The sequence below is a fragment of the Rattus rattus genome, chromosome 8, assembly GCF_011064425.1.
Source record: "Rattus rattus isolate New Zealand chromosome 8, Rrattus_CSIRO_v1, whole genome shotgun sequence".
Lineage (NCBI taxonomy): Eukaryota > Metazoa > Chordata > Mammalia > Rodentia > Muridae > Rattus > Rattus rattus.
In genome coordinates this window covers 57,713,977-57,727,319 of record NC_046161.1, presented here as the reverse complement: position 1 = coordinate 57,727,319, position 13,343 = coordinate 57,713,977, and the positions used below count along the sequence as shown (strand labels likewise).

At 37.2% G+C, this 13,343-nt stretch overlaps 1 protein-coding gene across 2 annotated transcripts in view; it reads left to right on the top strand.

Moving 5' to 3' along the window:
• Iqch (IQ motif containing H) overlaps positions 1–12,679 on the top strand; it is a 182,144-nt gene extending 169,465 nt beyond the window's left edge. The window contains exons 20-22 of one of the 2 annotated variants that reach the window (XM_032909380.1): positions 5,256–5,317; positions 8,828–8,936; positions 12,212–12,679. In XM_032909380.1, the coding sequence (XP_032765271.1) occupies positions 5,256–5,317; positions 8,828–8,936; positions 12,212–12,346 (306 nt within the window). In that variant the 3' untranslated portion in view covers positions 12,347–12,679. The remainder of the gene's footprint in view (positions 1–5,255; positions 5,318–8,827; positions 8,937–12,211) is intronic. The other variant, XM_032909381.1, reaches the window with a different exon arrangement.
• Positions 12,680–13,343: the final 664 nt, after the last annotated feature.

Genomic DNA, 13,343 nt, shown 5'->3' with positions numbered 1-13,343 from the left:
GATACTTTGACTTCTTCCTTTCCTATTGGTGTCCCATTGAGGTCCTTCAGCTGTCTTATTATATTCTAGCTAAGCCCTCAGTACTACATTGAGTAGGTATGGAGAGAGGGAATATCCTTCCTTGCCTTCTCTTATAGTGAAAATACTTCAAGTTTCTCCCTGTTTAAGTTGATGTTGGCTATGGGCTTACTATGAATTGTCCTTATTGAGGTATGTCCCTTGTTTATAATGAAGAGATGTTGGACTTTTGTCAGATTTTTTCTGAATCTAATGAGATAATTATATGGTTTTCATCTTTCAGTCTGTTTATGTCATGAACCATTTTTATTGATTTATATATGTTGAGCTATTCCTGCATCTCTGGAATGAAGCCAGCTTCATCATGGTGAGCAATTTTTTTTAGGTGTTCTTGAATTGAATTTGAAAGTATTTTATTGAAAAATTTTGCATCCATATTCATAAGCAATATTGACATATAATTTTCTTTTAATGTTGGGTCTTTGTATGGTTTTGGTATCAGGATAATAATGGTCTCATAAGAAGATTAGGAAAGGTGCCTTCGGTTTATATTTTGTGAAATAATTTGAGGCGTATTGGCATTAATTCTTTGGGAGAATGCTGCAATAAAGATGTCTGGCCTTAGTTGTTTGTTTGTTTATTTTGATTATGAAACTTTTAATTACTGCTTCCTATTTCATTTTGGAGCTATGGGTCTGTTTAAACTTCTTATTTGATCTTGATTTAATCTTGGTATGTTATATGTCAAGACAGTCACTGATGTAAGTTTTCCAGTTTGGTGAAGTATAGGTTTTTAACGTATGTCCTCATGATTCCCTTTATGTCCTCAGTGGCTGTAATCATGTCCCCCCTCTCATCTTTAATTTTATTAATTTATATCTTCTCTGTGCCTTTTAGTGAATTTGGGTAATGATCTGTCAATCCTGTTGATTTTCTCAAAGAAGCAACTACTTGTTTCATTGATTCTTTGTATTGCTTGGTTGGTTGGTTGTACTTATTGATTTTAGCCCTGAGTTTGATTATTTCTTGAAGTCTAAGCTTTTGAGATGTTATTTTTTCTTTTTATTCTAGATCTTTCAGGTGTGTCACAAAGTTACTAATATGAGATCACCCAAAACTTATTTATCTATTCATGTATTTTATGTGTTTATGTATATGTGTATGCATGTATGTATGTACATATGTACGTATGTGTGTATGTATGCATTTGATTTTTTTTTTTGAGACGGAGTTTCTCTGTATAGCCCTGGCTGTCCTGGAATTCATTCTGGCCTCCAACTCAGATCTCTGCCTGCCTCTGCCTCCTGAGTGTTGGGATTAAAGGCTTGCAGGCACCACTACCACTACCATCCAGCTCTCTAAAAATGTTTTGGTATAGGAATTTAGTGCTATGAATTCATAGAGCTGCATTCATTGTGTCCCATAGGTTTGAGTATGTTGTGTTTTCATTTTCATTCAATTCTAAAGTTTTTAATATCCTTCTTGATTTCTACTTGACACATTTTTCACTCAATAGTGAGTTGTTCAGTTTCTATAAGTTTGTATACTTTCTTTCTTTTGTTGTCGCTATCTAGTTTTAATCCATGATGATCAGATGGGATAGTGTGATTTCAATTTTCTTATATCTGTTGAGACTTGCTTTGTGTGCAAGTATGTGTTTAATTTTGGAGAAAGTTCCAGGAGCAGCTAAGAAAAAAGTATATATATTTTGTGCTTCAGTGGAAACTTCTGTAAATGTTGGCTAGGGCTATTTATGATGTTATTGAGCTCCAGCGTTTCTGTTTAGTTTTTGTCTGAATGAAATGTCTATTGGCAAGAGTTGGATACTGAAATCACCCACTATCACTGTGTGAGGATCAATATGTGTTTTCAGTTACAGTAATGTTTCTTTTATGAACTTGAATGCCCTTGTGTTTGGGGCATAAATGTTTAGAATTGCAATATCCTTTTGGTGGACTTTTCCTGTGATGAGTATGCAGTATCCTTCCCTATCTTTTCTGATTGGATCTGGTTTGAAGTCTATTTTATCAGATATTAAAATGGCTACAACTGCTTGCTTCTTGGATCTATTTTCTTGGAATACTTTATTCATTCCTTTTTCACGAGGTGCTGTCTATCCTTGATGGTGAAGTATTTCTTGAATTCAGCAGAAAGATCCCTTTTTCCAGTCCAATATGTTAATCTGTATCTGTCTTAGTTTGGGTTTCCATTGCTGTAAAGAGACAGCTTGATGAAGGCAATTCTTATAAGGGACAACATTTAATGGGGCTGGCTTATGGTTTCACAGATTCAGTCCATTATTATCATGGCAGGAAGCATGTAACATCTAAGCAGACATGGTACTAGAGAAGGAGCTGAGAGTTCCGCATCTTACTCTGACTACCCCTCAAGAGGCAAAGACTGAACACTGGGACCCCTCTAAGACTACACCCATGATGATATACTTCCTCTAACAAGGACACCTACACCTTCTAATACTAGCAATTTCCATAGGCCAGGAATATTCAAACCTCCACAGTGTCCTTTTATTGGAGGAATTAAGACCATTGATATGGAGAATTTTCAGTAAGCAATTTTTATTTATTCCTGTCATTTTACTTTTCCTCCCGTTTTTGATTTACTGTTCTAAGATTATATTTATTCCTTGTGTCTTCTTGGGTGTGGTTACCTCTTTAGACTGAAGGTTTCCTTCTAGTGCCTTCTGTGAGCTGGACTGGTAGATAAAAAACTGCTTAAATTTGGTTTTATTATGTTTATTTAATGTTTTTCTTTATCTATTGATTATAATTGATAGTTTGCTGGGAATCATAGTATGGGCTGACATGTATGGTCTCTCAGAATTTGTAGAACTTCCTCACAGGCCTCTGGCTTTCAGTCTCCATTGAGAATCCATGTGTTATCTAATGGGCCTGCCTTTATATGTGACTTGGTCTTTTTTCTCTGCAGCTTTTAATATCCTTCCTTTGTTCTATACATGTAGTGTTTTGATTATTATGTATTGTGGGGACTTTCTTATCTGGTCCTGTCATTTTGGTGTTCTGTATACTTCTTTTACCTTATAGGTACCTCCTTATTTAGACTAGGGAAATTTTCTATGTATTTTAAAAAATATTTTCCATGTCTTGGCTTTCTTTTCTTTCTTTATCCTTATTATTCATGATGTCCTTTTCATAGTGTCCCATATTTCCTGAACATTTTGTGCCTGGACCATTTTTTAGGTTTAACCTTTTTTTTTTTTTACAGAGCTATTAAATTTTTTTAACCTTACCTTCAACACTCAGGATTCTTTCTTCTCTGTCTTATAATCTATTGGTAAGGTTTACCTCTGAGGGTTTTGTTTGATATCCTACAATTCTCATTTACAGGTTTCTTTAAGTTTGGGTTTTCTTTAGTGATTCCATTATTCTGTTTTACTTTCAATATTTCATTTACCATTTGTATTTTCACAAACTTCATTAAAGAATTTATTCATATAAAGTCCTTGAACATATTCTTTTTTTTTTCTTTTTTCGGAACTGGGGACCGAACCCAGGGCCTTGCGCTTGCTAGGCAAGCGTTCTACCACTGAGCTAAATCCCCAACCCCCCTTGAACATATTCTTAATTGCTGTCTTGAAGTCTTTGTCTTGTGTTTCACAAATCTTGCATTTTTCAGGGTCTACTGCATTAGAGTTAAAGATGTATAGTGGACTCATATTGTCTTGGCTCTTTAAGTTTGTGTTTGCACTGTCTGTGTCATAAGGTATGATGTTTAAGGTGTTTCTTGGTGTCTATATCTAGTCTTTGTTGGGTAGATGTTCTATTCTTTGGTTGTTGTGGCATTCTCTGGATCCCAGACAAATGTTGTGACTGTGAAGTGCTTCTATGACAAACCCATAGATGACAGACAGGAATGGAGATGGGCTAGAAGAGGAAGCTGGGAGGGCTGGTACAAAAGAACTAAGCTGAGTTCTTAGCCTTACTTCTAATTATGTGTGTCTATGGCTATGTGGCTATGTAGCTATGTGGCTAGTAATTTTGGCTATGTGTGTCTGTTTGTAGGTATGTTTTGGGGGTAGCATATATATCTGGTGCAGATGCCCTTACAGGATAGAGGGTGGCTCTTGGATCCCCTGGAGCTGGAATAATAGACAGTTGTAAGTATCTGATGTGAGTGGTGCAAACAGAACTAAGGTTTTCTGCAAGAACAGTATGTACTCTTAACCATTGAGCCATCTTTCTTTCAAGAAAAAATGACTCATTTAGTGAGTCATTTTGTATGTTGCGGTCATTAAAAGCTAAATTTCAATTTAAACTATTTGTCTTAATTACTGTACTATTGCTGTGAAGAGATGCCAAGACCAAGGCATCTTATGGGGAAAAAAAACCAACAACATTTAGTTGGGCTTTGCTTGGAGTTTCAGAGGCTGAGTCCACACCATCATGGTGGAGAGCATGGCAGTGGACCAGCAGGCATAGTGGTGAGCGCAGTAGGTGAAAATTCACATCTGATCCACAAACAGGAGGCAGAGAGAGACTTATAACATACAATGGCACCAAATATACATTACCATTCCAAAGGGGAGGAAAGGGGGCATAGTGAGGAAATACTAAACCAAAGCAAGACTGAAACCCAGGAGGACAAACTCCAAATACTGTAGCTCTGTGTCTGATGTCAAAGGGATTAGATAACTCTTCGGATCTACCATTTCTTCCATTTTTGTTGCCTGAAACATACTTCTCTGTTTTGGGCTGATTCTACTCCTAGTTTGCAGTTCTCCTTGCAGATACCTCATTGATCTGGCATCCTCGAAACCTTGGAGTCTCCAACCCAAAGCTAGCTTCACTTTCACAACTTCATGCAATGGCACCTTGGACCTCCATGCAGAGACCCTTCTGCCACAGCACCTTGCCTCAAATATATTGCTCTTATAACTGTTTTTCAATTTTTGATGTAATAATCAGTCAAGAAGGACCTAAAAGTTGAAGTCCAACAATTCTGAGCTTAGATGATGTCTGTGAATATCCTGTCTTAAAAGGTGCAATAGATAATTCTAATGTAGGTGTTTTAAGGAACTTACTAAATAAAAGTACCACACTAGAGCATACTGTCTCCCTTTTCTGGGGCATCCCCTTCATATGGCACTTATGGAGGCTCTAGATTTCAATTCTTATCAGTCTTGTTACTATGGCACACTATATTATCTTTGTTTCCTATATAAATATGCTATTTGTTTTCTTCTCACTGAAACCTTACAGGACAGACAAGGAACTGTTTTTATATTATATGAATCTCTGAAGAGATACAAGTTGGGCATGATGTAAGTATGAAGTATGTCTATAAGATGTAATAAGCTTTAAAATGTCTATATCAACCAACAAGATCGGTGCTTCTCTTGAATTTAAATCAGCATGCTTATTCATCAGAAGTCTATCTTGTTTTACTTAGAGACTCAAAGTGCCTGTAGATGTCAGTGTCAGGTTTCTAAATATAGCTATCCACAATTATGAGGTAGGAATCTACATGTAACATGAGCTTACACACATATGAGGCTCAAACCTTATTCACAGAGAGCCAGTTCAGATGACCCAGTTGTGAAAAGCTAGTTGTCATTTTGGTATGCTTAGAACAGTATCCCAGTGACATGGGCAGATGCTCTTCCAAAAAGTAGGCTGGAGCCAGTTTGGGTTTGGATGCGGTCTTCTCAGAAAATGTGTGTGCTGAACAATCTTCATGGCAGAGCCAGACACCCCTATTGATGCTTCTGCATGTGGAAATGCTCTTTCTTCCCCCTTGGAGCTAGAATGTGGCTAGAGTTTAATCTAGTGCTGTGATACCAGAAAGGAAACCTCTATTTATAATATCCACATAAACATGCATTCTCTTCATCTGTCCTGGTATTTATATCTGACAGGGACTGAGAAAGGAGCTGCCTTCTAATTCCCAGCGATATCCTATCCCTCAGCTCCCTCCTTGCTCTGAACCCTAACCTTGAAGTTTACAGATGTGGGAGTGTGATGCTAGGGCAGAAGTAATGCAAAGGCAAAAAGGCAATTACTGTGACTAGGCAAACAAAGTGGCCAATTGGATTTGATGTTGGCAAGCTAATTTTAAAAATCAGTATTTTCCAGAGTAGAAATCTAATTAAATGGAAGACATGCAAGCTCCAAGAACAAAAGCTCAGGAACTTACAAGAGCTAAAAATCAGAACACAAAGATATGAACTCTCACTGTCCACCAGCTGGCATGAACAATGAATTACCAAGGGCAAGGTGCCCTCAGGCTGCAACTAGATAAGCCCTCATGCACACAGGACAAGGATTCAGGTGGGTAGAAACAGTTCATCTGAGGCAACCAGCTCACTTCATTAGGAAAATTTCAACCACTAAGAGTAAACAGACAATCTGAACGTCATGAGGGGGAACCTGACCATTGGTCTTGCTTGACCTATATCCCAGCTTCAGCTGCAGAAATGGTCCCATCAGTGTACTTCCTAGGAAGTCATTGCTACTCATACATTCTACTGAAAAAGCATTGTCCATTGACATAGACTTCAGATTCTCTGCCTTTTCTACTATGTTGTAGACCCCTTCATTTTCTCATTCCTTACTGCAATCACAAGCTAGAGAATGTTAGAGGAGGGAAGGAACTTGGTCATTACTATAGACCTGAAACAGGTTTAGAGAAGAGATGTGACTTGCCTGGGTCCCCAAGCAGATCATCTATCTATCCAGTGATCCTCACCCTAGATTTTTGTTCACTAAAGTTACAGTTAGTGGCAGCTTTGCAGAGAGAACCTAGTTATGTGATGGTTATTGGACTTTTGTGCATTAAGGTACATAATTGTTTATGTTAGTACATTGCTGATTTACTTTTTCTGAATATTAGACACAATTGAAGATGGCCCTGAATTCTCACTTGTGTCTGAATGAAGGGGTAGACTGACAGCTACACAAAAAGAATTGCACTAAGCTATGAATACAGGCAGTTAGGAATAGGGTATTTAGAAGTGTCCAGAAGACGATCTCATTGTATACGATTATACAGAAAGAAAAGATAAACCTTCGTTTTCTCCAGGGCTTTAATAGAAGCTTTTTAGGAGATGGCTGGGCTTTGTTTGGTGCTACTGAAATCATGTCATGCCAGGTGTAGAGCACCAGTCACCCACCCTTTTAAGAAAATGGGAGACACTTCCAGAGGAGACGAGTCTACAGAGCAGACATGTGGTTTGGCTTTTCACCACAACTCCACTTATTCTGAGATAGTTCTGGAAGATATAGAATTGGAGGAGAAATTCCAAGGAAGAAGAATATGAAGAAAATTCTAAAAATTTGAAAGAAGACATTTAACATAGATAAAATATCATATATTCACACACATACCTACAATTTTTAAAATAAATTTCACATATATATGAAACAAAGAAAGAAGCTTAATGAATACAGACATTCTCAGCTGCCCAACACCAGATCTTGGTTTTGTCAATTTTGGTAGATCCCAGAAATCTGTTGCCCTAAGAACCTAGGTTCTTACATAATTCTGGTAATAAAATACAAATAACTTTACAAAATTACTCAGTCTGGAATTGGTTTTGATCTGATTAGCTTCTTTGTAGGACCCGCTATGTAACGTGACCAGGCCAGCCTGGAACTCAGAGATCTGCCTGTCTCTGCCTCCCACGTGTCAGGATTAAAGGCATGGGCCACCACTCCCAGCTTATTTATCTTCTTAAAGGAAATGTATTTTCTAATGGTTGTTCATAAGGTGTGGGCTTATCCTTGGATTTGGAGAATGTAACTCAAAAAGCCCAGAGTCACTGTTTTACTTCAAGTCATTCATTGGTAGAAAAAGGAGATAAAGACCCAGAGTTAAGTAGTGTCCAGAAAAGAAACCAGTGGCAAGACGAAACAAAGAGCAAAAAGAAAAACAACTGAACTCCAGTTTTAGGAGCCCTGAGGCTCTGGCTTTAGGGCTTGTTTTCAGGAGATGACTGTGGATGCAGTCTCCTCCAACAGCTTCATCTTTGCAGCTAACCTAAGGTGCACGTCCTTTAAGTGTCAGCTCCCTCAGGAAGTTATACCTATTAAAAATTAATCCGCTCATGCCAGACACCGCGGTACATGCCTTTAATCCCAAAACATGACAGGCAGATCTCTGTGAGTTCTAGTCCAGTCAGGGCTATGCAATGAGACTCTATATGAAATAATTAATATTAAAAACAACAACAACAGCAGCAGCCCATATGCTTAACCGGTTTTGCTTTCCTTTAAGGTCAAAAAAATAGCTAGAAAGCTCTCTGAATTTTCTCACATTAAAACACACAATAACCTACTTGTTTGACATGTTCTCTGGCCTTGGTATAAATGGTATAGAATAACAGCAGCTGCTCATGAATGGGAACATATGTCTTTGAACATGAGCTGCTCATAAGTAGCAGAAATTACTTGTTCACATGAAATAGAAAATAAAACTCAGACATGCTTGCAAAAACCAGAGATGCAAAATGTCAGACATGTACGACATTTAGCAATGATCTTTTCAAAATCAGCACTGCTGTCCTAACAGTAAGAAGTAGCTCTTTACTAGAAATGACTGAACCTATTGCTTTATTCTGCTAAGTTGATTAATAAAAAATATTTATTACACAAATACTTTCTGTTGACAAGTTAAAATGGAGCCTCATCTTTCATATCTCCCTGAAGATTGCCACCTTGTGAGATTGAAAATACTCATTAAATTCCATCACCAGCCACACAAATGAGAGGGCGATTGTTTTTAAGCATGTGAGGAGAATCACTGGTAAACTCATTTGTTTGGATATCATTAACAGAACAATCGGTGTGGATCTCCAGGGGGCCCTCACGACCTTTGCTCGCAATCTCTTCATCATCCATCAAGAAATATCAGCACCTGATATGCAAGGCGAGAGCAATTTTAAGGTGAGGTGTTAATTAACTAACGATCCTGGTTAATTTCTATACAAGGGCTGAAAATACCTCATGCTGTATTGTAAACAAGTGCTAAACCATCTTTTTTTCTCTTATAAGCAGTACATATTTTACAATGAGCAGGGTCAATTTTATAAGGTTCCCACTGAACCCGTTAGTTAAATTTAATAGTTTGAAACTTTTTCTTTGAAATATAGTAGACTTGCTTTAACTTGCTGCCATTTTGAAAGCCAGGCTCATGAGACAACAGAGCTCTCTGATGTTGGAGGTGAAGCTGAAACGTCACAATGGAACCAAAATCTAGACTGTAACTAATTTGTGATGCACTTACTTGTATTTCACATAAGGCATGTCTGGTTAGTGATTCCTGGGGAGTCTAGCTTCTAAAACCAGACTCTCAGACCCAAGAACAGTGTGTGTTAAAGAGAAGCAGAAGAAAAATCCCAGCATCTATGTGGGACATCCACACACCTCATTTCTCCAGAGTGAAGTGGACCTTCACCATTAACCTTTTTAAGGCTCTGGATGGCTCTAAAGATCCAAAATCTCCCAAATTCTAGAATGCAGGAGACAACTGCTGAAAAGAGCTAACAGCCTGTCCTGATAATACAACTCCCAAATTAGGCCTTTGCCATGTTGAAATGGATCACATATATCTAAGGACTCCAGTGGGAAATCACATGTTGTTTTCCTCTTAAATAGGAACCTCAAGTAAAACTTCATATAAACTTTTTTTTACTTAAGTTAGAGTTTAACCTGTTTAATAACAATGTTTTGTGCCTCAAAATTATTTAAGACCTAAGATACTGATCATTGGTTTTTGCACATCATCACTGAGAAGATTTGACATGAATTAATTAATAATTTATTCCCTCTAAAATGAACAAATTAGAGCAAACTGGTGCTTACAAACTTTCACATGGCACAGTTCAAGGACAAGCCTACCCTTTCTTTTCTAACTACTGACCACCAGTCTCTCTCTCTCTCTCTCTCTCTCTCTCTCTCTCTCTCTCTCTCTCTCTCTCTCTTAAGAAAGTCAACCTAAGTAATAGTCAAAGTCATCTTCCTAAGACAACAGATTCCTGGACTCTACCCGAATTAACAAAGCCAGAATCTTAGGTTTGGGATAGTGGGACCCAAGAATGTGTCTCCCTATGCAAGGCCCAGTGCTTCACAGCTGCTCAGTTACCAAGGATCTGCAATGGTTTGATTCAGTTTCAGTGTATGTCCCAGTGGCTCATGTAGTAGAAGCTTGGTCTCTAGTTTCCCAGTATGAGAGGTGGTATGAAGTAGTGGGGGATTCATTGGGAATCCTGTTTAGAAGACACAGATGCATTTCCCACAAAATGCTATTTAGTCCTTGCAAAAGCACAAGATTGGCCTCTCCCCACTTTCTGGGCTTCCTGAGTCACTAGGAGATCTCTTCCTGTTGAGTGAGTTCCCATGGTGCCATCTGCTCTGATGTGATGCAGCTAAAGGGGTGAGAGGCTGTATTGATAGAGGTATCCAATCTTGGACTTTCAGCTTCCAAAGTTGGCTCCAAGCTAAATAAACTACATATGTATGTATGCATAATAGGATGAAATGGGGATAACAGAAATAAACCCATACCTTATGACCAATTAATGTCTAAGAATACTAAAGTGATTCAGTGGAAGAAAGTAGTCTTATTAATGTAAGGTGTTGGAATAAACAAAACCTATGAATAATAATGTTGGACTCCTCTTAGATACCCTTTCCAAAAATTACTTAAGATGGGCCAACAACCAAAATTTATGAGTTAAAACTATTGACTGCTTAGAAGGAAACACATGTGTACCACTTTATGATTTTGTATTAGCTATGGTTTATTGACTGTGATGCTTAAAGCAGAAACGACTAAAGTAAAAACAAATTATTTGGATTTATCAAAGAAAACATAGAATATGGAAAAATATTTGCAAAGTTTATATTTGAGAAGCCTGTAGTATCGAGGGTATATAAAAATACTCTTATAGACAATAATAGAAAGTCTTATGCAAGCAAAGAACTTGAGTAGGTATGTCTTCAAAGTATGTGTTTGTTTGTGCAATGTATGAATAAATGTTAAATATCATAAGTCATTAATGAAATGCAAATCAAACCATGGCAACATACAATACCTAGCTAAAATGGCTACAATCAAAGAGAAAAGAAATGACAAACATTTGCAAGGATTTTGGAAAAATGGGTGGGAACTGGAACCTTCACATATTGTTGTAAAAAGAGTTTGCTAATTCCTTAATAAAGTAAATATAAAATTACCATATAATCTAATAGTTCTATTCTTATCCAAGTATATATATTAACATATATTTATATAAAAATGTGTACATTAAGTTTCATTGAAGCATGATTTATAATAACTAAAATATATAAACAACCCAAATGTATGTCAAGTGAGAAAATAGCGAATTCCATTTTATTATATGGAAAATAGTCATATAATAGAATATTGTGGAATATTGTTCAACCATAAAAGGAATGAAGTGCTGACAGTGTATACTACAACATGGATGAATGTTGAAGATACTGTTCTAAGTGAAAGAAACCAGGTACAGAAAGATAAGTCCTAAATGACTCCATTATATGAAGTGAGCAAAGCAAGCCAATCCATAGGCAGGAGATGGGTCAGTGGTTGCCAGGGGCTTGGGAAAAGGAACAAAAAGGGGAACATTGCTAATGGGTATAGGGTTCCTATTTGGAGTGATAAAGATGATGGGGAATACACAGTGTGCATGCCTGCTGAATTCTATATTACAAAGGAATGTCTCTTATTATGTTGACAATCCTTTAATACACAAAAAGGAAAATGGGAAGATGTCAGTTTTGTTCCCAGAAAACAATGGAAGTAAATTCTTTCAGCCTGCTAGGTCCCTTTTTAAAGTGTCGTAGCCAGTACTTCTCAAATTATCTACTGAAGACTCTGTTTTCTAACCTATCATGGATTAATGCTTTTTATTAGGTACACCAAAATGACTAGAAAATGAAGTAAAAAAAAAAACAAACTAAAAGTGTGTAAAATACAAACCTAATGTTATCATCATTAGACTCATAAAATTCTAGGACATAAAAATTTTGAATTCTAGCTCAATTTTTAAACTTACATCAGCAAGTCTAACAGCCATTGATGTATGGATGGGATGGGTGCCAGCAAATGGAACACATTGAGTAGTATTGATCTAAACTACACGGAACTCTGAAAAGGGATATAAAGTAATAAATATTGTTTTTACTGTTGTTCACAGACTACCATTGATGATATTGAAACCATTTTAGGAGTAACAGAAGAAAATAAAATGATATTTGTAGGAGAAAAACGGCGCAAAGAGGAGGAAGAGAGCCTGTATGAGCCTGTTGAGATACACACAAAAACAGTATGACTTTGGATACCTGTCTAGAGCGAGAAAAAAGGTTTGCTTTGTAATTAATGTAAAAGTGAGGAAGTTAGTTTGCTTTGTTTGCCAAGAGATAAATCAGAACAAATTGTAACGTAATAGTCTTTAAAATCTTTGCTTATTTTCCAGTGTTATTTTACTCATTAAGCTTAAACCTACCGGTGTTTTCATTATGAGTGCTAAGAATCCCTTCCTCCTCCCCAAAACAAAGAAGCCAGAGGAAGGCTTTGGCCCACTACTACTCCACTTCTTTTCTCCTGCTTCCAAAAGCCACTTAGCGTCTGCATTTAAAATATCAAATAAACCAGAGTGATCACTTGTCAAAACACAAGTGTCCTCTTTTCCCAAAATAAATGAAATCAGTTTTAAATGATTCTCTATCATCCACTCTATTACATTGTACCAAGCCCTTACTATTTGTCCTCGCTTTCTCACAGCCAATGTGAAGTTAACTGTGGCATCAGAGTGTGTCTAGGTGGCAGTATCTGCTCTTAGTTTAGGACTGTAATTGGAGCCCTTCACTGAAGGAAAATCCCTGTTGCTGGTTTTCAGCACAATACAACAGTAGGGTTTTTACAAGCTGAACTCAACGGTACCTTTTAAAGGGCAAATTGCTAGGTTCTGCAGTGCTGCCACTCTTGGCCTGTGCTTCATAACTGTCTAAAAACATTTCTGTATCTGCCAACTTTACTGAATGATAAAATAGGCAAGGTGCAACACCAAAATCACGTAAGGTTTTAAAGAACATCTGTAACACACACATATTTGGGAAATGAGAAGTATTCTTTTGCCTGTGGAATTTCAATCATTTTAAAACTGCTTCAGCCACAGGCCAAGGGTTTCTGTGATAAAATTAACATTTCTCCATGTGTCTGCTTTTGTTTAGCCATTGTAGGAAATACATTAATTAGCCAGGTTTTCTGTCTGTGCTAGGTACAGTGATGACCTCTTTTTCTTGCCAGATCTCTCTAATCCATACGAG